At 37.6% G+C, this 26220-nt stretch overlaps 1 protein-coding gene across 19 annotated transcripts in view; it reads right to left on the bottom strand.

Annotated features, from left to right (window-relative positions):
• The window catches only part of EPS15 (epidermal growth factor receptor pathway substrate 15), a 161899-nt gene that overhangs the window by 46479 nt on the left and 89200 nt on the right, over positions 1-26220 (bottom strand). For 15 of the 19 annotated variants that reach the window (XM_054488244.1, XM_054488256.1, XM_054488226.1 and 12 more), the window contains 4 exons: positions 16215-16287; positions 3961-4122; positions 2544-2741; positions 314-517 (listed from right to left, as the gene is read on the bottom strand). In XM_054488244.1, the coding sequence (XP_054344219.1) occupies positions 314-517; positions 2544-2741; positions 3961-4122; positions 16215-16287 (637 nt within the window). The remainder of the gene's footprint in view (positions 1-313; positions 518-2543; positions 2742-3960; positions 4123-16214; positions 16288-26220) is intronic. The other 4 variants (XM_063656211.1, XM_063656194.1, XM_063656190.1 and 1 more) reach the window with 1 other exon arrangement.

The following is a 26220-nucleotide window of genomic DNA, read 5'->3' as shown; positions in this document are numbered from 1 at the left end:
AGGAGAATCGCTTGAATCCGGGAGGCGGAGGTTGCAGTAAGCCAAGATCACGCCACTGCACTCCAGCCTGGGCAACAAGAGAAAAACTCCGTCTCAAAAAAAAAAAAAAAAAAAAAAAAATTAGCTAAAGTTATCTTTTTATACTAGTTAAAACGTACAATTGTTTGGATTAGGACTCACTCTCTGCTTCTAAAAAGGAAATCTCAATTGTTCTCAGATGAGGCAAGTCCATGTATTTATATTGGATATAATGTCAATGAAACTTGGATCTGCACAAGGTTGATTACGAAGGTTATGAACCTATTAGACTCACTGGAGATTCCTGGTGTATGGGCTCAGACTCTAGGTTGCTCTGGCCTTCAGCATGTTCATTAAGGTTGGCTGTTTCACTGCTGCTGGTGCTGAGGCTGCAATAATCTGTAGCTCCATTTACAAGAATGCTGTGTGGGCTACTGCACCAATTTAATTGACTATTATGATTTTCCAAATCTTTCATTTCCATCAGTTTCATTTGCATCTGCCAACACAAATAAAAAATATAGAACAGAATTTATTACTAGAAAGACATGTAACATAAAAACACCCTCCTCCACTTCCTGACGGGCTAGGTGTGGTAGCTCATGCCTATAATCTCAACACTTTGGGAAACTGAGGCAGGAGGACTGATTCAGCCCAGGAGTTCAAGACCAGCCTGAGCAACACGGTGAAACCTCATTTCTACAAGAAATATAGAAATTAGCTGGGCATGATGGAGTGCACCTGTAGTCCCAGCTACTCAGAAGGCTGAGATGGGAGGATCACTTGAACCCAGAGGTCAAGGCTGCAGTGAGCCATGATCACACCACTGCACTCGAATGACAGAATGAGACCCTGTCTCAAAAAAATAAATAAAATAAAAATGGCTATACCTGTAGACTTGGTCTAAGATACATTTGCTTCCTTTAAGAAGAATCCTATGGGAATGCTACATGACTTAGAGGAAAGATTCAGTCATTTCTGATAATAAGTATTTCTCTTGAAATTTTAGTATACATGGATTTTTTTTTAAAGAGATTCAAAAAAAGAAAATACTTTAAAGAATACCCATTCATCTGGTAGCATTCTCACTACAACAACTCTTTCAGGTTACCTGTTTATTGAGTACCTACACTGGGACAAGAACTGTGCTAAATGATAGGGATTTTTAAAAATGTGTAAGTTCCTGGACCAAAACCATGAGTCTGCTAGGGGAGATAGACATATAAGCAAATATGCAGGGAAAAATCTTATCATTGCTGTAACATAAATACAAAGTCCAACAAAAGCAGGATGCAGAAAATACCATAAAGAAGTAAGAATTTAAGGTATATCTTGCATGATGAATGAGTAGGTAGGTACTCAGCTGCCAGATAACAGGGGGTAAGGAAGCGCAAAAGTGAAGGACTTCATTATATGTAATAACTGAGCACACTGGACTGGGTTTTAGAAGGACTGGATTTTAGATGTAGCTCTTTTCAAGGATATGTAACCTTGAGAAAGTTACTTGAACTTCCTTGGCTTTAGTTTGTTCAAATTCAGAATGAAAGAAACCAACTCCATGATCTCTGTGTTTCTATCCTTTTTTTTTTTTAGTTTTTATTTTTTGAGACAGATTCTCATTCTGTTGCCCAGGGTGGAGTGCAGTGGTGTGATCTGAGCTCACTGCAACCTCTGCCTCCCAGGCTCAAGTGATTCTCGTGCCTCAGCCTCCCAAGTAGCTGGGATTACAGGCAGGTACCACCATGCCCAACTAATTTTTGTATCTTTTAGTAGAAACAGAGTTTGGCCATGTTGGCAGGGCTGGTCTCGAACTCCCGGCCTCAAGTGATCCACTGCCTCAGCCTCCCAAAGTGCTGAGATTACAGGCATGGGCCACCACCATGCCGAGCCCTAACTATCTTATCATTCATTAAAACATTAGTCTTCATGTAGGGAAACCTGGAAATAAAGCAAAGGATCTATACATAAGACCAACTATAACACTGCATATTTATCTACAGAAGGAACAATTTCCTTAAGAAAAAAGTTTCTAAATTAGCAAATGTGAATTCAAAATTAGAATCACAAAACAGAAGAAACTAGGTTATTGTTTATAAAATAAGCAACACTTATTGAGCATTTATGTACCAAGCACCATGCTAAAATGTCTTACAGGTTTTGCCTCATTAATCCTCACAGTGGCCCTAAGGGGTAGGGTATTTATTAGTCCTCCAATTTTGAAGATGAAGAATCTGATACTAAGGTGATTTAGCTAGTAAGTGGCAGACCAGTACTTAAACCTAGACCATCTAGCCACAAAGCCCACACTCTTAATCACTACTCCAATGATAATCATCAGATAGATATACAACATGTATGATAGTTTCAATATATAACAGGTGACAAAAAAAACCTATTGTATAAAATGACTGAAAAATGAACAATAAACTAGGCAAGAGGTTGAAGGAGCAGAAGTTGGAAAGTATAACTGACTAAAGGACACAGAGGATCCATTTGAATATATTTCTTGCTTTACAAAGACTTACTGAACTAATTTCCTGTTGTGAATCTTGTAGGTACTGCTGAAGAGGTTCCAACTGAGCCTTCCCTGACTCTACACTCTCCTCCAATTCTGCTGTTTCTTGCTGTAGACGGCTCAGCTCTTCTCTAGCTTTTGCCAATTCTTCTTCATAAGTGGAGATCTGTGATTCCTGACTAGTTAATTCAGCTTTCAGAGAAGAGATCTATAATGTGAAAGTGAATGAGAAGACATGGGGATTAAAAGAAGAGATGTCATTAAAACATTCCAAAATGAAATACATTTATTTGTTTAGTTTACTATTTTGGTGTTTTTTTGTGTTTTTTTTTTTTTTTTTGACAGCAATAGCAAATAATTTAAATTTAATTTTTGAGAGAGAGAGTCTTGCTATGTTGCCCAGGCTGGATTCAAACTCCTGGGCTCAAGTGATCCTCCTGAGTAGCTGGGACTATAGGAGCATGCCCAGCCATACCTAGCCCTATTATGGAGTTTTTGATGTTGTTGTTGTTGTTGATGTTTTATTTCTTTGAGACAGTCTCACTCTGTCACCCAGGCTGGAGTGCAGTGGCACAATCACAGCTCACTTCAGACTTCAGGCTCAACTTTCCCAGGCTCACTCAGGTGATCCTCTCACCTCAGCCTCTCGAGTAGGTGGGATTACAGATGTGGGCCACCACGCCTGGCTTTCATTTTTTTTTTTTTTTTTTTGAGACGGAGTCTTGCTCTGTTGCCCAGGCTGGAGTGCAGTGGCGTCATCTCAGCTCACTGCAAGCTCCGCCTCCTGGGTTCACACCATTCTCCTGGCTCAGCCTGCCGAGCAGCTGGGACTACAGGCACCTGCCACCACCCTGGCTAATTTTTGTATTTTTAGTAGAGACGGGGTTTCACCGTGGTCTCGATCTCCTGACTTCGTGATCCGCCTGCCTTGGCCTCCCAAAGTGCTGGGATTAAAGGCGTGAGCCACTGTGCCCAGCTGGCTTTCATATTTTTTGTAGAGATGGGATTTCTCCATGTTTCTCAGGCTGGTCTCCAACTCCTGGGCTCCAGCAATTCCCCCCGCCCCAGACTCCCAAAGTGCTGGGATTACAGGTGTGAGCCACTGTGCCCGGCCAATTATGATGTTTTTTGATGTATGGTTTTCGTAGAGAAGAGTAACTGGGGGAGGGATAGAGGAGAATTGAGGGTATAGGCACCATATTTCCAACAAAAATTTGGAAAAACAGTTCATTAACTGCCCTTCTATTTCCTCTAAAGAAGGCCTGTAATTTCTGGATGAACCTCGCTCTATCGCCCCCATGAACCCAAATGCTGACTAGATTGCCAACCACCACCATCAATAACAAAAGGTAGAGAATGTTTTCATCTTAAGCCAGGAAAAGCAACTAATGTATAGGTGCAGGCAGCAGGAAACAGCCAGACATTACCAGTTGGGCCTCCTCAGCACATTTCTTTCTGACTTCCTTGAGTTGCTCCTCTAGCTGGGCTTTCTGCTCATCCAGTTCATCAAGGAGTTCCTGTACCTGCTGTTTCTGGGCCTGTAGTTTTTGCAGATTAGTATTCTCCCTTTGAACTTCATCTTGAAGATCCTAAAATCCAAGAAAATTAATATATTTATTTTCTTTGCGGGCAGGGGAGGGTTAAGTTAGTAATTTTAAATCTACCTTAAGAAAGAATAAAGTCTTACTGAGTATACTGTGTTAATGAGACTAGGGTACTTAAATACAATCTTTACTTGAGGACATCTTTCCTAGAATCCATATTTAGATATTCAATTTGCTAACTCAAATCTGTCCTTGGACGTGTGATGGGCTTTGCTAACATATTGAAAACAGAACTCCTGGATTTTCCCCACAAATCTGTTTTAAGCTCAATCTTTCCCCTCTCAGATTCTCTGGTCAAAAAAAAACCCCACATGGAGAAACCCTGTCTCTAATAAAAATGCAAAAAAAAAAAAATTAGCTGGGCGTGGTGGTGCATGCCTGTAATCCCAGCTACTCGGGAGGCTGAGGCAGGAGAATCACTTGAACCCAGGAGGCGGAGGTTGCGGTGAGCTGAGATCGTGCATTGCACTCCAGCCTGGGCAACAAGAGCGAAACTCCATCTCAAAAAAAAAAAAAAAAAAAAAAAAAAAAAATTAGCTGGACGTGGTAGTACGTGCCTGTGGTCCCAGTTACTTGGGAGGCTGAGATGGGAGGATCTCTTGAGCCCAGGAGGTCAAGGCTGCAGTGAGCTGTGATCATGCCACAGCATGCCCAGACTGGGCAACAGAGTGAGACACTGTCTCAAAAAAAAAAAAAAAGGAAAAATTAATTCCAGGTAAATTATGGACCTGAATGTAAAAGGCTAACTTTAAAATGTGTAGAAGAAATGCAGATCTCAGTGTAGGAAAAGATTTCTTAAAAAAAAAGATGAACCATTTTGAAAATGTTATTTATTCATCCATGTACATACCAGACCTCATGCTTAATAACAAGAACTACAGAAATTTTTAAAAAGCCAGGCGCAGTGACTCAGGGATTAATAACTCCAAAGTATGTGTCAGCAGGAGGTGGGCAAAGATTTCAAAGTGGGTGAGGTAAAACTGAACACAAATTTCTAAAAATAATATCTATTCAAAGGTCCCAACAGTCATTCACCAGAATAAGAATCTAAGAACAGAAGAGAAACTTGCAAGTAAAAGGTCTCTGAATTACTGCACAGGTTACACAAGATAGCACCATCATGGTAACAGCCAACACTTTAAATGCTACTTAAAATGTGCTCGGTTCTGTCCTAGGCTCTTCAAATATACTAACTTATTTATAGTCTATATGACAGATCTACGAGTTAGGTACTGATATCATTTCATATTTTACAGACGAGAAAACTGAAGTACTGATATGTAGGTAATGTGTCCAAAGTTAAAAATAATAAGCTATGGATTCAAAGTGGGTTCTGACTCCACAGCCTGAGCTCTTAACCACCATGTGATATACTATCTGCAGACTAAATGTCTCACATGTGTGTCACTATTTTTCAAATATATGCAGATGTTTCCGTGATTAAATAGAACACTGAACAATGCTTTCAATAATTGCTTTTTATCTTATATTTTCTTAACCAACTGGTTAGTCTAAAAATATCATGTTGCTTTCTTTAAAAAATTCCTTTAAAGCCCAGGCAGAGCAGGCAGACAAAAAGGGAAACTCAAAGGCAGTAGCCTTTGAATTCCTCACTGATACTTGAGGAATTCGGACAATGTTTGATGAGTATCATCAAGTCTGCAAAGAAAGGCAAAAAGTGACCCTTGTGCCATGAATTGCTAACTCTTGCACAAAGGACTGAAAAATGGAACTGTACAGGAAATTTAAGATGCAGGGACACTTGATTTCTGGAAGAAAAACAATTTCTGTATTTTAATTCAGTCCTTATTTTAAGAGACCTGAAATTATAATATTGAAGGAGAAGAAATTTTAAATGAGGAAATAAGTACATTTTAAATCTTAGTTAAATATGCTTATGCCCCTTCTAAATTGAATTTTTCTTTATTGTATTATATAGATTTTTGATTTGCCTAGGTTTCTTAAGAATCAGATGTTCTCTCATTAACCCGTCAGGAAACAACAGAAGCAGGAGAGGATGTGGAGAAGTAGGAAAGCTTTTACACTATTAGTGGGAGTGTAAATTAGTTCAACCGTTGTGGAAGACTGTGGCGATTCCTCAAGGATCTAGAACCAGAAATACCATTTGACCCAGCAATCCCATTACTGGGTATATACCCAAAGGATTATAAATCATTCTGCTATAAAGACACATGCACACGTATGTTTACTGCAGCACTATTCACAATAGCAAAGACTTGGAACCAATCCAAATGCCCATCAATGATAGAATAGATAAAGAAAATGTGGCACATACATCCCATGCAATACTATGCAGCCATAAAAAAGAATGAGCTCATGTCCTTTGCAGGGACATGGATGAAGCTGGAAACCATCATTCTCAGCAAACTACCACAGGAACAGAAAACCAAACAACGCATGTTCTCACTCATAAGTGGAAGCTGAACAATGAGAACGCATGGACACAAGGGAGGGGAACATCACACACCAGGGCCTGTGGGGAGGTGGGGGACAAGGGGAGGCAGAGCATTAGGACAAATACCTAATACATGCAGAGCTTAAAACCTAGATGATGGGTTGATGGGTGCAGCCAACCACCATGGCACATGTATACCTATGTAACAAACCTGTACTTTCCACACATGTATCCCAGAACTTAAAGTATAATAATAATAAAAAAGAATCAGATGTTCTCTCTCTGATTCCTTTGACAAAAACATTTATATATTATTTACTATAATTTATTTTAAAAATTCCTTTAAAAATGCCAGCACAATAGATGATCATGAAAGACTTTCCAGTGCTAACATTCCATAAGTCTGTGTGATCACAGTTTCAAACTGGTGAACTCCTTTAGTACTTTATCATTAATTTACTAGCATGCCTAATTTTTTTCATGTCTAAATTTTTAACCTTGCCTACACTGCTAACTAATCCATACCACATAGAGATATGACTTTAGATATGCACATGGCATTGGCTCTGAATAAACCCATGCCAAAAGAGAAAAATGACTTCAATTTCTGTATCACCCAGTCTAGTAACTTCAGATTCATCTTTGATTTTCTCCATTCATACATGTCCTATAGATTCTACCTTGAAATCTCTCTTTAAGCTGTTTACCAAATTATTTTAGCTTTCATTGTTCCTTCCTTGACATACAACTGGGTTTTCTCCCTTTGTTCCTTCCTATTCCAAATGTCCAACTTGCTTAAAAAATAACTCACTGCAAAGGAGATTTCTCTAGTCACTGTTATTTTTAAAATATGTGTTGTTCCCTCTTATCTACAAGATTAAGTAAAACTTGCTGCAAGACACATTAAAACCTTCAGTTCTGGGTTCTACCTTCTTTTCCTCTCATATTCACCTGTGACCCAACCTCAGAAGACCCTATTCTTTCTCCAATAGACAACATATTTCAATGACCTTATGCCTTTCCACAAGCCATAACCTCTGTCTTCAATGTCCTTCCACACCATATGTACCTGGAAACCCACTATTGATTCTTCAGAATCCAGCCAAATTTAATCTCGTCCGACTCATCTTGGGCTTCCTTCACCTATGCTCAAACTCTACTGTTTGTTCCTAACCTCTACTGTCACACTTAATACACCGTAATCATAGCTAAACTCTAAATTACAAACTTATAAAGGACAGTGCCCATGCTTCATCTTTCTTTGATTATCCAAAATCTTGTACAATGCCTAGCACATTCCAGGGGCTTAATTAAGCAATGACTGTAACTATCATAGGATTTTAGTATGTGGGAGAAACTAATGGGAAACATGCATGAGACTGACAGAAAGAAAAGACTTACATTCTTTTTACATAATGTGAAACACTTCACTATGTATTTAAACTATAGCTATTTATTAATACCCCAAACTGACCTATGACAAATGCTTTTTTAAACTTTTTAAAATAATACCTACATTTCTAAACCAATTCAGTATTTTTATAATCTATAGACCAAGCCTGATCCGACATTTAAAACTTTCATTATTTGGAAATAATCATTACTGCTTGAACATGTCACTGTGGCATATATCTTTATTTTTTTTAGACAGGATCTTGCTCTGTCACCCAGGCTAGAATGCAGTGGTATAATCATGGCTCACTGTAGCTTCAACCTCCTGGGCTCAAGCAATCTTCCCACCTCAGTCTCCCAAGTAGCTGAGGCTACAGGCATGTGCCACCACACCTGGCTAATTTTTAAATTTTTTTGTAGAGATGGGGTTTTACCATGTTGCCCAGGGTGGTCTCAAACTCCTAGGCTCAAATGATCTGCCCGCCTTGGCCTCTCAAAATGCTGGGATTACAAACATGAGCCACAGTGCTTGGTCTAGTTCAGCTATAAAATATTTCAAAAGAATGTTACCTGCAGATCTAAAGTAATTTTGTTAGTTTGAAAATACAATCTATTGAGCCGGCAAAGTGGCTCATGCCTGTAATCCCAGCACTTTGGGAGGCTGAGACGGGTGGATGACCTGAGGTCAGGAGTTCGAGACCAGCCTGGCCAACATAGTAAAACCCCATCTCTACTAAAAATACAAAAAATCAGCTGGGCGTGGTAGTGGCCGCCTGTAATTCCCTCTACTAGGGAGACTGAGGCAGGAGAATCACTTGAACCCAGGAGGCAGAAGTTGCAGCAGTGAGCCAAGATGGCGCCACTGCACTCCAGCCTGGGCAACAAGAGTGAAACTCCATCTCAAAAAAAAAAAAAAAAAAGAAAAAAGAAAATATAATCTATTATGAATTCCTTACTTTGTTCATAAAATTATTATATAGGTTTATATAATATGCTGGTCCCAAAAGCATGTTTTAAATCCTAGAGGGAAAAAAGTTTTTTCTCTTTCCCTTTAACCAAAAATGTTCAAGAGTGGGAATAGGAAAAATATATGTTATCTATCCCCATTAGTAAATACTCTAGTCATATTCCCCACCCTCCCTCATACCCCAAAGAAAAATATTCTTTATCTACTTCATGTCTCTAATAATATCTTTAAAGCCAGATGTAATTTTGATGTCTTTTATTGTAAATCCAGGGACAAAAAAACAATTTACCTTAAAAGGGTCACATAATATAAGAAAATGTCTAGGACATGATACTAAGTTTTAAAAGCTGAATACACAGGCATATACAGTATGATCACAAATTAATATAAAGAAATTTATATATATTTGTAGAAAATACAGCAAAATGTTAACAATAGCTCTCTCTAGAAAGGCTTTTTACATCTTTTTCATACTTTTCTTCATTTTACAAATTTATCATGAACCCATGTTACTTTTATAATCAGAAAATGTCAAGTTTGCTGTTTTTTTAAGTATCACATTGCTACCAATATAAAATATAAAAATACCAATATAAAAATATTCTGATGTGACTAAATTTTTATGTAAGAACTACCAATAATAGAATCAATGCTGGTTTCCTTTAATAAACTGAACTATTTTTCACAAATAATATTTTTAGTGAGCCACTTAAATACAACCTCAAAAGACAGGCTTATGTAAGAGGAAGGCAAATACACAAACCAATATAATATTTACTTCTTCCTGCCCTTTCTCTCCCAAAGAGCAAACACATTCATTCAAATTTCCCAGACTCACTGCCCTTTTTCATTTCTTAGCTTCAGTAAAAATCCACATAGTAATACAAGACTACAGGACTTAAAGGAAAGGTTACTGAGGAAATATCTAACATTAGTGAGAAACTTCAAGCTGGAACGATGTCCATATTAAAATTCATTATAATTAATGTATCTCTATGTCTATTTCTAAATATGAAAAAAGGTCTATAACAATTCCGGGCCAGGGGCGGTGGCTCACGCCTGTAATCTCAGCACTTTGGGAGGCTGAGGCGGGAAGATCACCTGAGGTCAGAAGTTCGAGACCAGCCTGGCCAACATGGAAAAACCCTGTCTCTACTAAAAATAAAAAATTAGCCAGGCGTGGTGGTGGATGCCTGTAATCCCAGCTACTTGGGAGGGTGAGGCAGCAGAATCGCTTAAACTTGGGAGGCAGAGGTTGTGGTGAGTCGAGATCGTGCCATTGCACTCCAGCCTGGGCAACAAGAGCGAAACTCCATCTCAAAAAAAAAAAAAAAAAAAAAAATTCCAACACTAAACTACATACAAAAAGGTCTTCCTTTCCAGTATACAGAATTAAAATTATTAAACTGCACAAAATCAAAATGAACTCATGCAAATATACATGCTAATAACAAGTTTCACTGGAAAATTATTTGTAAGGCTACCACCACCGCAATGCAATTTCAATATCAATATCAGCATCTAGATATACTTAGCAACTTTATTTTGGTACAGATTGCTTATCCTGAGACTAAATTAAGGCAACAGATGTACCTCTCTCTCTCTCTCTTCCTGCTCTCTCCTCCCCCGCCATGCCCTTAACTAGAGCAGTGGAAGGTTCTCCTAACAAACAGTGTCTTCTGCTGAACTCGGATAATTTTCTCTTTCCCAAATGTGGCCCTTGGGAACATCCCTTCCTGGGTCTGTGCACAGACTCAGCACTATCAAATGCCATTCCCTCCAGTGAATGACAGAAGACATTTGCAGATGCTTTCCTAGTTCTGCTCTATTCCCCTGATCATGGTCTACTTGCCTACTAGTGCCATCAACAGCAAAAGAAAGGAAGATAGCAGCAGTTGAAGCATGGCAAGGATGAAGTGAACAAAACTAGAGCAATATAATGCCAAAGTTTATTTTAGAAAAATATCAAAGCAAGCCATATCCGAGGTTACTCATCTAGAAATTAAAGGATATTTGAGCTGGCAATCTTGGCTTTACTTAAAAAGAAATTTCAAGGAAAATGTCCTGTTTTCTAGAAATCACTGAAGTTACTGAAAATGGCAAATTATCTGCTATCCCTCTATCCCCCATGAAGTGCTATGGGATAGCGGAAATAAAATTTAAACAAATACCTAAGAATTTTAGACATATGAAAAAATAAAACTTTCATTTTAGCAACTCAAGTCAGATGTACAACTGATGAAGTTACTTTAAAAGTTATTTGAAAAGTTAAACCTTTTAACTCTGTATTTTATATGAAACAGATGCAAACATATCATGTTAATAGTTCATATCAATATCAGTTATATATATATATTATACATAATTATATAATTATTTTTTAAAAGAAAACCTCTATAAACTAACCTACAACTAGAAATAATCAGATACACTATTTTATCTGATGGAAGTTTTAGGACTATTCTTAACATTAAAAATGTATCAACTATAGAACAAGATGTTTAAGTCAATGAATAGAAAGGAAGCCTAATAAACTAGGGTGGGTGTTAGAAAACCCCATTAACAGAATGCCTTTATTTCTCAATCATATGCTTCCCAGTATGTTCTAAAGAGCATTATGGCCAGAAAAAGAATGCTGAGCTCATGTATCTAATTTTATTTCTATCTAAGATAAGTCATCCCTCTTCATCTAAGAAAAAAACTAAGTGAATTAAAATAAAAAACATGGACAAGTACTCTGAATTACTGAATCTTTACTTATGATTAAACATAAATAATAGGGAGCTTCTTTTACATGAGGGTAATATGAACAATATGAAGAAGTCTGACTTTTATGATAACTACTATGCTCTCAATCTTTTCTACCTATGGGTTCCAGTTATATTGTCTTATTTTAAATTGTATACACAAAACCAAAGTTTATTCCCTTCTGTTGTGAACAGCTTCCTAAATTTACCTCCATACCTGACAATATATTGCCAAATATAATGAAAAATATGATCCAAGGCACAATTTCTAAGCCCAAGGAGCTCACAATATATAGGAAGGAAGATATTGGAAGCTATATACATCACACCAAGCTAACACTACCAGGTAACTTATGGTTCATGTCATATATAAGTAGATACATATTCCTTCCTCTGGGAGTGCCAACACAGGAAAGACTGGTGTGGACCAAGAGACAGAGAAGGGAACGTTTAAGACAAGTGGTAGGATATGAGCTAGGCTTTAAGGCATGGGTGGAATTCACATAAGCAGGGAAGTAGAGAACATTCCGGACTATAACAATAAAAGGTATAAAAGTGGGAATAAGAAGGAGAATATATATGGCACAGAGTACAGAGTCAGACAGTCAAAAAAGAGGAGGGTTTGTATTTCATCTTTTTCTCTGTCTCCAATAATCTCTGAGGTATGACATCCTCCCATCATTAATGGTGGCAGTGGGCAACAGTAAAGATTCCCACATCTGAGAGTATGATACTAAATTGGTTTAGGAGGAAAGGCAAGAGCAAATGGAGTGAGCACTTCTGATATGACTTTAAGATTTTAGATATCAGGCAATACAGGTGGCAGTAGTGAGAAAGAAAAATAGGAAAGTTCAAACCAGAAGCCAAGTTTTTTCAAAAAGATTCATTTTAGACACACGGATTTTCAAATGATAAACACCAAAATGGTTAACTGGAGATGTGGGACTGGCACTCAGGAGAGTTGAGAGCTTGATAAACATTTGGGTGTTATCAGCATATGGATGACAGGGGTTATGGAGAAGGAAAGAAAGGACACACATAAACACACACAGAATCTGTCTGTCCATCTGTCCCTGGCAAAGTCAATGGAAGCAAAGGTTCAGAGAGGTAGGAAGATATCTAGGAGAATACAACCCAAGAAAGCAGTACCTAATACAAGAAGGACCAACAGATTTGGCCTTAAGATTATTCTTGGCCCTGGGGAGAAAATGCACAGTGTGGTATGGGCAAGCAGCAGACTGTACAGGGTTGCTACAAAGATAGGAAGGGGGGGAAAATGGCCACACAAAGCAATAAAAGTAGAGAAAAATAAGTTGGTAGTTACAGTGGCAGCAATAGCCAAGAAAGGGGTATTTTCAAATTGAAGACTCCTATGTCCAAGAGGCCTATGTGAAGATGGGTATCAGAGAAGAAAGAGCTTAAAGATGAAGAGAAGATAAAGAGATGATTGTAGGGTGTGGAATAATACAGCTAGTAAGAACATTTACTGAACACTTACCAAGTGCCAATCACTCTGTGAGGCACTTTACTGCATTATCTCATTTTATTCTTACATCAGCTCTTAAGTGTTTGTTATTTTTATTATCCCATGTTACAGAAGAAGAAACTAAAGTACAGAATGGTTAAGTTACTTAAGATCACAAACCTAGGAAGTGGCAGAGCTAGGAACTGAATTCAAGTTTGTTTGACATCAAATTGTTGCTATAAAGTTCTACTCAAAACTGAAGAAACCAGGTATATGAGAGTGAATTTTTAAAATATTTGTTGACTACTCAGAAGAAAAAAAATTTTTAATAAGATCATACATAGGCAATTCTTTAAGGTAGGAAGAATGTGAGTCTACCTTCTCCCCTTATGAAAAACAAAACAAAAAATACACACCCAAACCTTAGAGATTTGAGATAAAATGGCTTTTCACAACGTTTCCCCCTTGGAATTGGATCACTTTGGGCCTAATTTGTCCACAGAACTTGATACACTGGTATATATCTCATACAAGCTAACAGTGATCATCTCATGAAATAAAATGTGAAGTCATCTTCAAGAAAAAATCCTAAACAGAAAGTTTTCAAGGCAGTAATTAACAGAAATACAGACAGGAAACAAAAATTCAGAAATTAATTACACAGCAGACTTTCTACTCTAACTGAATTAGAGAGACTACATAAACACAAAACAAAAAAAATTAAAGCTTTTGGCTTTAAAAGTTTGATTTCTGTGTTTGAGATATGAGCTCATATTATCACTGTGACTTTATTAATATGGAGAAAAGCAAGAACACTCAAAAAGCCAAGTGTGGCAGGTACTGATAGGTCAAAATTCCCTTACTTCTCCTCCCCGATGTCTTCATTTTGACATTTCTCATTAGCACCGCCATTAGAAAGTAGGATCAGAAAGAAGCAGTGAAATACACTCTCTTTGATTCTGCCATTTATTAATAGCTCCAGTGAGTTGCCTTTTGCCAGGGAAATTAGAAAGTAAGTATTGAGAGTTGGAGTTATTTACAGACTTTAATTATCCATATTATTTCCAGTCTACACCTCAGTACCAATGGGTAAATCAGAGTTACCTCAAAATAGGTAATGAAATATACTTATTACCATCTATGGTAAGTTTTGCTTCAGAAAATTGAAAATGATCACTAATATGAAGAGTTTTAATTACTGGTAGATGTCAATTATCCACATCATTCTTAGTCTAGTACCTCATTATGCATAACATAGATAACTGTAGTGTATAATGAACAAATAATGAATCTACTAACCCAAATCTTTAATTAATCCACTATTTTTTTCATTGATTACTACTTGGTCTTTACTTACCATGGCCCAAGATGCCTTACTTATACTTACAGCACTCTATGTGGAAAAATTCAACTATTTCGACTTCCTGTGCCAATCACACATTTTGGATTTTGCAAAGCTTAAGGTTAGACATACACCTTACCATTGCCACTAAGTAAGAAGGGCAAGCAAATCACGGAGAAATTCTGATGGACAACAAAACTTCTATAATTATAAGACACCAAATATTCAGGGATAGCCTATCTAAACTGAAGGAAACAATGTAAATTTCAGCACTCTTCTAAACTGGGTATTTAAATTCACATCCTCAAAAAATACAGTAGGGAAAAACCAACAGGTAGATATACTCAACAAAATACTATCTATCACAAGAACCTATGTACTTTAAAGCAGTAACTGGCTAAATTTAGAAGCTGTCCAAAATTGTATCAGTAGCTACATCTATTTCTTCAAATTATGAAAACTTGTGTAGATTATTTTACCTTCCATTTTAAACTACTTTTAGTAATAACTGCTTAAAATGTGTGGCTCTTTTGCATTTCCTACGAAGCTCAAAAACCGCACAAAATAATGTAATTCAGATAACTTACCCTCTTACGCCCACCTAACCTCACTGCCAGAAAGAGAATTATGCTGATGATGATCTCTTAACTTGCACTGCCTTTAGGAAAATTCAAGTAAATATAATAAATGTAGTCACCCAATCACAGAATCAACTTCCAACAAGAAGTCTCTCTGGCTTCTTCCTCAATTCTTCAGTAAATCATTCTCCCCACCCTAGCACAGTCCACCAGACAATCTCTAATGAATGTCCTGCATCAAAACAAAACAATGGGCCTAACACAATTCAGAGCTTTTCCTACTTAAAACTATTAGGAAAAGCAGGAAAATCCAACATACAAGCAACACATTAAGAAATGCCCATCCAAGAGTTCTCTTACTAGCAACTGCTACCAGTGCTTCTATATCCAATCTCCTCTATGTGCCGGTGCAGCACTCAGGAAACAGTACCCCAGTAACATGGCCACATGCATTGCTTACTGCTCTAAGTGAGGCACTGCCCAGTTTTCTCTATTTCTAACGTTAGAAACACTGCTACTCCCTTATTTTTATCATTTCCCAAACAAAAACTGAGGTTTTTGTCATCCTTTCTCTTTGTAAAATGAAACTATTTAACACAACACCTAATGAAAATGAATTAAAGCTCTTTATGCCAAAGTTTAAGATATGCTGGTTACTAAGCTACTCATAAAATGCTACTTTAAATTGTTCTGTATCATCTCCCACCCTACCAGTATTATGAGAAACAGTCCTTTAACATACTAGGTCTCCTAGCTAACAAAAACCTCACATGCATGAAAAAGCATTCTGGTTTTTGATGATGATGATGATGATGATGATGATGAGATGATGGTCTCACTCTAATTTTACTGGTGCAAAAATATTAACATTGTAAGTCATGCAAACTTACACCTTTAATGATATAATATGCAGGTAAGTACCATTTAAAAAATACTTTCAAAACTAGAAATCTATGCTGAAAAATACTGCTTTCTCATTGCAGTATAATCTTTGCAGGCCAGAATTCCAAGCAAGAACAATCATCTTGGAAAAGATAAACATTTATATAATATAAACATTAGGCATTCCCTTGACCTAATACTACATCCAGCAAATAGTAAATAACCATATAAATTTAAAATGAATAGTCCTAAATCAGAAGTGGAACACTAAATTTTATGGTCACTTACCTGAACCTCACTTGTCCTCTGTTTAATAGTATCTTCCTTCTCCTTAAGGTCCTGTTCCACATTATTCTTTTCCCTAGAAGACCAGCAAACAATGCAAGAATATTTTAGAACATCAGCTACAGCTGGTATGGTTATCCATCCTCCTAATCCTGAATCGCTTTTTAAATACATAGTGAAACATTCAATTTTTAAATGAAGGGCAGATTTTTCTACCCTCTTTTAATTATTTATGGAATAAAAATCAATATAAGCTCCGTTTGTAAAAAAAAAAATTGCTTTCTCACTAAAATGTGGTGAAAAGAGGATAGATTAAAAAAGGAAGAAGAGAAAAATAATCAATGAAACACTCAGGTTTCACTGATGTCACTGTTGCTATGGAAATAGTGTCCAATGGAAATTGCTGTTAAAGAAAAGGAGGGGTTGCATCAGCTCTGTAAGGTTAACCCTTAGGTACCACTGTCAAATTAAATGAAAATGGCTATTAGAAACAGTCAACAATACTAAGGAAAAAGACATTTACTGAAGTGTTAATTTCCCCTTAAATCACTGGTGTGCATCAATTTTAGAATGAAACAACAGAGAAAATGGGAAAGATTATTAATACACAGGCAATTTGCTCTATCAAAAATTACATCTCAAAAAAAGCTATTTTAGGACCATATATGAAATCCAATTGATCAAATATACAAACAGTATATATAGAGCAAAAAAAGAACCACAGCAGCATTTATCTCTTCTACTCTTCAAATCAAACACGCTGGGCTCTGCTTTTACTTTGAAACATCGTTACCTAAATTCTTACATGCTTTAATCGGGCCTAAGTGGCTATGAACCAATCCCAAGCAACCTTAGATTCAGAATTGCAAAATAAAGCTGTTACTTTTGATGTAACAATTTAACTGCCCATTTGTAGTTGTACTGAAATCATGCATGTATACGCACACACAAACACACACACCTCCCTTCACTTTCTTTTCTACAAAATGAGAGAAAAAGCTCAAAGAATTCTAAAGCAGTACATTTCTGGGGTTGCAGGGAAAGGTAAAAGGCGGCAACATGGAGAAGGGAAGACAGCATTTAACAAGTCCTCCAGATTAGTATAGCCAAGTTTCTCCTTCGAGCTTCAAGACTACATTTCAGTTTCCATCTCAGACATAACCCAAAATGTAAGCTCAGGCTCCATTTAGCTCCAGCATAAAGGAAAGTGAGAAAATTACACCAAAGCAGATACTTAAGGGACAACTGCATGCTTCATTTATATTTCTCACCTTCTTGAGGTGAGATTTTAAATGTAGACAAAAATCAACTGTTTTGAATATGTAGGCACAATGTTCTTAAGATGTGTATGGAAGAAAGTATACAAATAAAGCTATTTGTACACTGTTACTTTTAAACATTTGAGATGGCCAAGGAGCTCATTAACCGTTTGTCAGATGGGTCGCAATGTGGGTCACGATGCCGTGATTTTAAACAGTCCCTTACCATGAGAATCATTGTTGCAGCCCGATCCTTCCATACCTCAACCTATTTATTACGCAAAGGCCATCCTCCACCTCCAACCCTTATATAAATTAAGCAAACTCAAGAAATACAAAAACACAGGGGGAAAAATTTCTGAAAATACCCGACAAATTCTGCAAGCTCAATCTTGAAAATTTTCTTTCCTCCTTATGTGAGCAGATGAATGTTTTCAGTCTTGCTGCAGCATGCTAGAGATAAGTCACATGAAAATCTAGCACCCTCCCCCCATCCCAAATCCTCAGAGGCATTCCACACAAGGTCAGTATCAACTCAGCTCCCGGTTTCTGAAAGTAGATAATAACAAAAATAGAAAACATTACAGTGTCACAGATCAGCAGTGCACACATTTGTACTGAATTCTTTCTGCTCTGCTGCTAACTGCTGTCACTGACAGTGTCTGCTCAGATCAAGTGTGCATGCAGGAAAATAGGGCTACAAGAAGGCAGTGAGATGACTCAAAGTAGCCAAGGCAGAAGGATGGGGGAGCAAAGGAAGGAAGCTCACTTGGTGAAAATCCAAAACAGATTACAAAGGACTCAGCTCTAAACAGCAAACACAGTCTATGTTTGGGTAAAATGGAGGAAGCTTGAGGAGTACAAATTTCTCTTCATAATTTGGGGTCTATGGGGGAGGAAGGGGAAGGGGAGGAAAGGATGGTGTTATCTCTAAACATATCCTGAAGACCATTCCCAACTAAAAAAAAAATATGGAGATCTTTAGGCATTAATTCCTCTTAGTATGAAGATCAATTAAATTTAACTTTTGATTCATGTTTATCTAATAAAATTCTGGTCTTACAATATTCCTTTTATTAGCACAACCAAGTAGTATAACATATATTGCTAAACAGAAAACTTAAAAAGAATTAAATGTTCAATTATATCACTTTCTATTAAAAAAATTATGACTGAAAACCTGTCCTGTATATCGGACTGAAAATCAAGTAATTTTCTTGACCTAGTTCACAGTTTCAGAGATGCTCAAATGTTATTCTGTTGTCTTGCAATGATTCTTAACCTTTATAACTATTCTCATTTCAGGCAAATAAAAATATCTAAACATATCTTTAGGTGCACTTAGGACACTTGACCATATTTCTTACATTCTCCCTACTTTTGAACAACGTCTATATTTTTCTACAGCTGATGGACACATAATCAATACAAGCATTATTTTTAACACTAGTAATTTAAAAACAATTCTCTTTAAGGATCTGTGCCACAATAAGAAGTAATATTTATACGCAACTTCTCAAGGAGCCCACCAATATAGGTAGATTAAGACAGATACAAGACATTATTATTTCAAAAAGGTGTGTGAGGCCGGGTGTGGTGGCTCACACCTGTAATTCCAGCACTTTGGGAGGCCGAGGTGGGTGGATCACTTGAGGTCAGGAGTTCGAGACCAGCCTGGCCAATGCGCTAAATCCTGTCTCTACTAAAAATACAAAAATTAGCTGGGTGTGGTCTCACACACCTGTAGTCCCAGCTACTGAGGAGGCTGAGGCAGGAGGATCACTTGAACTCACAAGGTGGAGGCTGCAGTGAGCAGCTATCGGGCCACTGCACTCCAGCCTGGGCAACAGAGTTAGACTCTGTCTCAAAAAAAAATAAAATTAAATTAAAAAAGGTGTGTGAGCATTTTACCTGAACCACCACTCATCTTGGATGTCATGAGAGGAAAAGCTATTACCTTCACCTTAGTAATTTCCAGAAAAGGGAAATGAAATGATCCTACTCATCCTCTATTTTAGACTATCTTTCTGGTTCTTTTCATTTTTAAGATGCTTACACATCCTGAGGAATCCACAAGTACCAAAGCTATAAAGAACAAGCCAAGAATAAAGCTCCCTGGTATTCCAAAGGCTCACAGTTCTGATTCCATGGAGCGGTGAATTTGAACCATCAAGGAAAGCAAATCCCAAGCTAGGCTTTCAGAAGCCTAAGGTTGATAAATACATAAATCTAATATGAAACGGTCAAGTTATTCACAAGGACAGTTAGGCTGAGGGACCTTGAGTCTGCAATCCACTTCCATTTTCCTAGACTCTATGTACAGGGAGTAGGATGCAAGCCATTTGTCTCAGTTTTTGATGCAATTCCAATATTATCAAAGACAAGATAAAATCTTCAAAGTCCTTCCCAGATACACAGTTTTATGTCTTTTTTCCTAAACATCAGCATCCACTATTTCGTAACCAGAAAACATTAAAAACTAGAAACTATTAGAAACTACAAAGTTGTGAAAACTCACAAAGCTGTATTTTTCAATCCTGAAACTTATTTATAAAAATTCTCTTGGAGTACATTTCACCATAAAAATGGTATCACTAAGTAGCTTAACTGTCAATCTCTCTCACAAGCAAACAAGAGAAAAATCTAGCTTCTGAGAAATAGTTTTTCTCACTCTGATCAGGTCACTTAACCTTTCAGAGCCCTAGTCTTATTTTTCATATGTGGATGCTAATATCTATCATCTTAGGATTTGCAAGGCAAAATACGTAAGATGTCAAGTAATTAATATTAAGCCTAAATATTAACATTACTTAGAATTTTAAACAATAGTGAAGTAGTTTTTAAATTTGTTAAAAGGAATTATGGGTTATAAAAAAGGTTAGAAAACACTGATCTATATAGTCACAGAATAAATAATGTAAACACTAAAATTTCTGCCCCCAAAATCTTATCTGAATATCATTCAAAATAACCTATCTACTCTCTACTTTTAGAAACTCACTATATGGTTTTGAAACCATAAGATTTGGAGAAAAATAGGTTACTAAATACTAAATACAAACTCTATCACAAGTCACCTTACATCACAGTAGTGGTGATGTAAGCTATTTGTTCTGACCGACTCTCTCTCCTTCTAGGGTTCAGCAATCCTTTTAGGAGATTGCTTCTCTTTCTGCCTCTTCTAATGTCTTTCTACTCATACAGTTCAAACAGAAGATGCCATCTCTCTGGGCAATGACTGGCCAGAAATTGGCTCCTGGTCGAAGCTTAGCCAGTCAAAGTACCCCACCACACATCACAGAGATTAATTCAAGAATGAGCCTGTGACCAATGCCAAAGCAGTCAGAATCTTTATCTAGGATGCCTTTATTTGGAACTGATAAAAAGCTAGCATTCTAGGTAGCAAGCCCTGGCTCCTGTCACCTCCTGTCATACTTAATTTTATGGGCTGATTTGGCTAGGCCACAGTACCCAGATATTTGGACAAACACGACCCTAGATGTTACTGTGAAGGTATTTTTTAGGTGAGATTAACATTTAAATTGGTAGGCTTGAGTAAAGCAGATTACCCTCAATAATGTAGGTAGACCACATCCAATCACTTGATGGCATTAAGAAAAGATGAGGTTCCCCAAGGAATAAGGAATTCTGTCTCAGATTGCCTTTAAACTTGAGATGCAACATACACTCTTCACTGGGTCTCCAGACTGCCAGCCTGTCCTACAGATGTCAGACTTGCCAGCTCCCACAATCTTAAAAATTTCTTAAAATAAATCTCTCTGTCTCCCTCTCTCTCTATATATATAATACATACATATATATACACACATATATACACATACATATATATACATATATACATACATATATATACACATCCTATTTGTTCTCTTTCTAACCCTCCTTCCCGCCCACCTATACCTTTACTCTTCCAATTATACAGGGGTCATCAAATTCTTCTTTTTGCCTAAACCAGCTCCGGTTAGGTAGGTCATTTCATCTTTTTTAAGCCTCCGTTTTCTTCTCTTCAAAGAGGGATAATAAAACCTGTATCTCACAACTGCATACAGGATTACATAATTTATGCCAGCACACCTAGTTTACATAGTAGATGCTAAATAAAAAGTTAAATACCAACAAACTCTTTATAAGCTCTAGTTTCTGCAGCTACAAAATGAATATCTACTTTACAAACCATATATGGGATTGCTATGAAGAGCGATAGAGAAAATACACAATAAAACCTAATATACCACTATGCAACTTATCTACTTACTCAATAACACATATTGAATCCTATTACATACTTGTCACTATGGTATACTTAGGGGGTACATAAAACCAGTGAGATAGGCACCTGTCATTAAGAAGCTCTTAATTCAGTGTATGTGAACACACACCTGGTGTGAGGGGTTGGGGATAAGAATATAAAGAGATAATTACAATGCAGTGTACTAGGTGCTACAACAGGTAAGCACTGTGGGACAGGTAAGGTGCTATTGGAACACAGAGAATGGGAACTTGACTCTCCCTGAAGGAGGTCAGAAAAGGCCTCCTTGGTATCACTGAAGGCAGGATGATTAATTGCAAAGTGAGCTGTGCAGATAATAATGTCATATTTACAATATAAATTACTCTGGTCTGAGAATACTGTGTGAAGGAGGTAAGAGACTTCAGCTAAGCCTTGAAGGAAAGAGTAAATGTCAGGTAAGAAAATGGTATTTCTACTAGAGATAGAGCTTATGTAAGAAAGCACAGAAGATGTTGGCAAAACAGCAGTAAGAAGCAGACTAAGAAGAAAACTCAAATTTGATAAAATATCTGCATCTACAGATCTAAAAAGCTCAATGAACTCCAGGTAGGATAAACACAAAGAGACTCACACTGAGACACATCATAATAAAACTGTTGAAAGAATCTTTAAAATAGCAAGCAAGAAGAAAAGCAACTTGTCAATTTGTGACATATAATCAATCCTTAGTAAGATTATCAATGGATTTCTCAGCAGAAACTTGAAGGTCAGAAGGCAACGAAATGATATATTTAAAGTGCTGGAAGAAAAAAAAACCCGTCAACTGAGAATTCTATACCTGACAAAACTGTGCTTCAAAAAAATGAGGGAGAAATTAAAATATTCCCAGACAAACAAAGGTTGAGGGAGTTCATTACTTCTAGATCTACCCCACAATAAATACTAAAGGGAGTCCTTCAGGTTAAAATGAAAGGATGCTAGATAGTAACTGAAAGCCATATGAAGATAAAAAGATCTCCAGTAAAGGTAAATACATGGGCAAATATAAAAACCAGTATTACTGTAATTTTTGTTTACAACTCCACTTTATACTTTCTATAGAATTTAAGAGACAAATGCATAAAAAAGAATTTATGAATCTGTTAGTAGATACACAATGTATAAAGATACAGTTTGTGACATCAATAACGTAACAGGGGGAGTTTTGATACAGTTTGTGAATCAATAACATAACAGGGTGAGAATGGGCCAGGTGCAGTGGCTCACTCCAGTAATCCCAGCACTTTGGGAGGCTGAGGCGGATGGATCACCTGAGGTCAGGAGTTCGAGACCAGCCTGGCCAACATAGTGAAACCCTGTCTCTACTAAAAATACAAAAATTAGCTGGGTGTGGTGCCACGCACCTGTAATCCCAGGTACTTGGGAGGCTGAGGCAGGAGAATCACTTGAACCCAGGAGGCAGAGGTTGCAGTGAGCTGAGACTGCACTGCTGCACTCCAGCTTAGATGACAGAGCAAGACTCCATCTCAAAAAAAAAAAAAAAAAAAAAAAAAAAAAAAAAAAAGTGGGGGTAAGGGCAGAGGAGAGAATGGAGCTGTATAGGACCAGAATTTTATTTGTGTCTTTAAAGACAGAGTCTCTCTGTTTCCCAGGCTGGAGTGCATTGGTGTGATCATAGCTCACTGCAGCCTCGAACTCCTGGCCTCAGGCAGTCCTCCCGCCTCAGCCTCTCGAGCAGCTAGGACTACAGGTATGCACCACCACAGCCAACTAATTTTATTTTCTGTAGAGACAAGATCTCACTATGTTGCCCTGACCTCAAGCAATCCTCCCATCTTGGCTTCCATATTCCTGGGATTACAGGCGTGAGCCACCAAGCCTGGCCAGGAGCACAGTTTTGTATGGGACTGAAGTAAGTTGGTATCAATTCCAATTAGATTGTTCAGTTTGGGATGATAAAGTTCTAGAGATTCATAGTGGTGATAACTACACAATTACTGTGAATGTATTTAATGACATTAAGTACGTTTAAAAATGACAACAAAAGAGCGAAACTCCGTCTCAAAAAAAAAAAAATTACCACTTTAAAATTTTAACCACTTTAAGTGTACAATTAATGACACTGAATTGTACACTTTAAGTAGTTAAAAATTTAAAGTAGTAAATTTTATGTTATGTATATTTTATGATAATAAAAAATTAATGAAAAAGAAAGTAGAGAGATGAGAAAATTCTAGACAGACTAACTTAACTAGAATGGAAGGTTCATGTGTGGTTAAATAAAGCTGAAATGGTAAATCAGAAAAAGATTATAAAGAACTTCCGTACTAGGTAAAGACAGCCTTTTACTGTTGTTGGTTTTTTTTTTTCTTTTTTTTGAGATGAAGTCTCACTTTGAAGCCCAGGTTGGAGTGCAGTGGCGCGATCTCGGCTCACTGCAACCTCTGCCTCCCAGGTTCAAGTGATTCTCCTGCCTCAGCCTTCTGAGTAGCTGGGACTACAGGCACCCACCACCACGCCTGGCTAATTTTTGTATTTTTAGTAGAGATGGGGTTTCACCTTATTGGGCAGGCTGGTCTTGAACTCCTGACCTCAGGTGATCCACCCGCCTCAGCCTCCCAAAGTGCTGGGATTACAGGTGTGAGCCATCGTGCCCAGCCAAGACAGACTTTTAATACACAGGAAATGGTGAGTCCCTTAGAAGTTTCTGAGACATGCTTCTTTGAACGTCGAATGGCATTATTTAGCAACACAGCTCTTCTTTCCTGTCTGGCTTGTGGAGGAAGAGAGGAAGCAGAGGCTCTTACTGCTCAGAAAGCTGATGACAATTGCTAGAAAGGCAATAAAACACCCTGACTCTGCTTATCTTAGGAACTGTCAGAAGCCTTGAGCTAGATTACAGTAATAACTATAGAAAGCTGATGAGAAAGTCTTCGTTTTTAATTTAAACAATTTGAAAGTTACATGACCTTTCATTCTAAGAATTCAGAGTTCATGGCTGGGTGCAGTGGCTCATGTTTTTAATCCCAGCACTTTGGGAGGCCGAGGTGGGCAGATCACTGGAGGTCAGGAGTTCGAGACAAGCCTGGCCAACTTGGTGAAACCCCATCTCTACTAAAAATACAAAAATTAGCTGGGTGTGGTGGCGCATGCCTGTAATCCCAGCTACCTGAGAGGCTGAGGCAGGAGAATCACTTGAACCTGAAAGGTGGAGGTTGCAGTGAGCCAAGATCGTGTCACTGCACTTCTGCCTGGGTGACAGAGCAAGGCTTCGTCTCAAAACAAAACAAAACAAACAAAAACCAAGAATGCGTAGTTCATAAAAGCTTAGGTTAAAGTTTGAGAACAAAGACATTTATTCTTACCATAAGTTTTAAATTACTCTAAAAGTTGCTTTTGCCAGGCACAGTAGTTCACAACTGTAATCCGAACACTTTGGGAGGCTGAAGTGGGAGGACCACTTGAGCCAAGAGTTTGAGACCATGCTGGGCAACACAGCGACACCCACATCTCTATAAAAATTTTTTTTTAAATTAGCTGGGCATGATGGCACATGCCTGTAGTCCCAGCTACTCAGGAGGCTAAGGTGGGAGGATTGCTTAAGCTTGGGAGGTCAAGGCTAAAGTGACCCATGATCACGCCACTGCTCTCCAGCCTGGGCAACAGAGCCTGACCCTATCTCAAAAATACATACATACATACGTACACACACACACACACACACACATACATAAATAAAACTTGCCTTAATTATATAATCTTTATGTGATATAATTCCATTCTTTCAACAAATATTTATTAAATGTCTACTATATTCCAAACAAGATTGTAGTTGTGCCTCTATTTATAGTTTGCTGGGGAAAACTAATAGCCATTAATTATAAAAATTAAAGATAAATTATGTGAAAGTATGATGGTACTATGGGAATAACTAATGTTCTTACTTAGTTCTGAGAGACTGGCTGTTTTTAATGGGTTTTATTTTTAAAAATAAGAGAATATATTTACGGGTGTAAGTAACTGAAAAGAGAGCCTAACTAGAATCAGAAAAAACACAAACTTTGGGGTGTGGCTTATATGACAAAGCACACCCCCTTAGTGACAGGTCCCCAAAATTAGATGGCTCATTTTTCAAAGGAGAAATAATTTCTTTTCTTTTCTTTTTTTTTTTTGGAGACAGTCTCACTCTGTCACCCAAGCGAGAATGCAGTGGGGCAATCTTGGCTCACTACAACCTCTGCCTCCCGGGTTCAAGCAGTTCTCCTGTCTCGGCCTTCGGAGAAGCTAGGATTACAGGTGTGCACCACCACGCCCGGCTAATTTTTGTATTTTTAGTAGAGACGGGGTTTTACCTTATTGGCCAGGCTGGTTTCAAACTCCTGACCCTCAGGTGATCCTCCCACCTCGGCCTCACAAAGTGCTGGGATTACAGGCGTGAGTTACCGTGCCGGCCAGAAATATAAATTTATTTTGCAAATCCATAATAATTTATTCTACT

Source organism: Pongo pygmaeus, chromosome 1 (assembly GCF_028885625.2).
Source record: "Pongo pygmaeus isolate AG05252 chromosome 1, NHGRI_mPonPyg2-v2.0_pri, whole genome shotgun sequence".
Taxonomy (NCBI): domain Eukaryota; kingdom Metazoa; phylum Chordata; class Mammalia; order Primates; family Hominidae; genus Pongo; species Pongo pygmaeus.
This window is presented reverse-complemented; position numbering and strand designations above follow the sequence as displayed.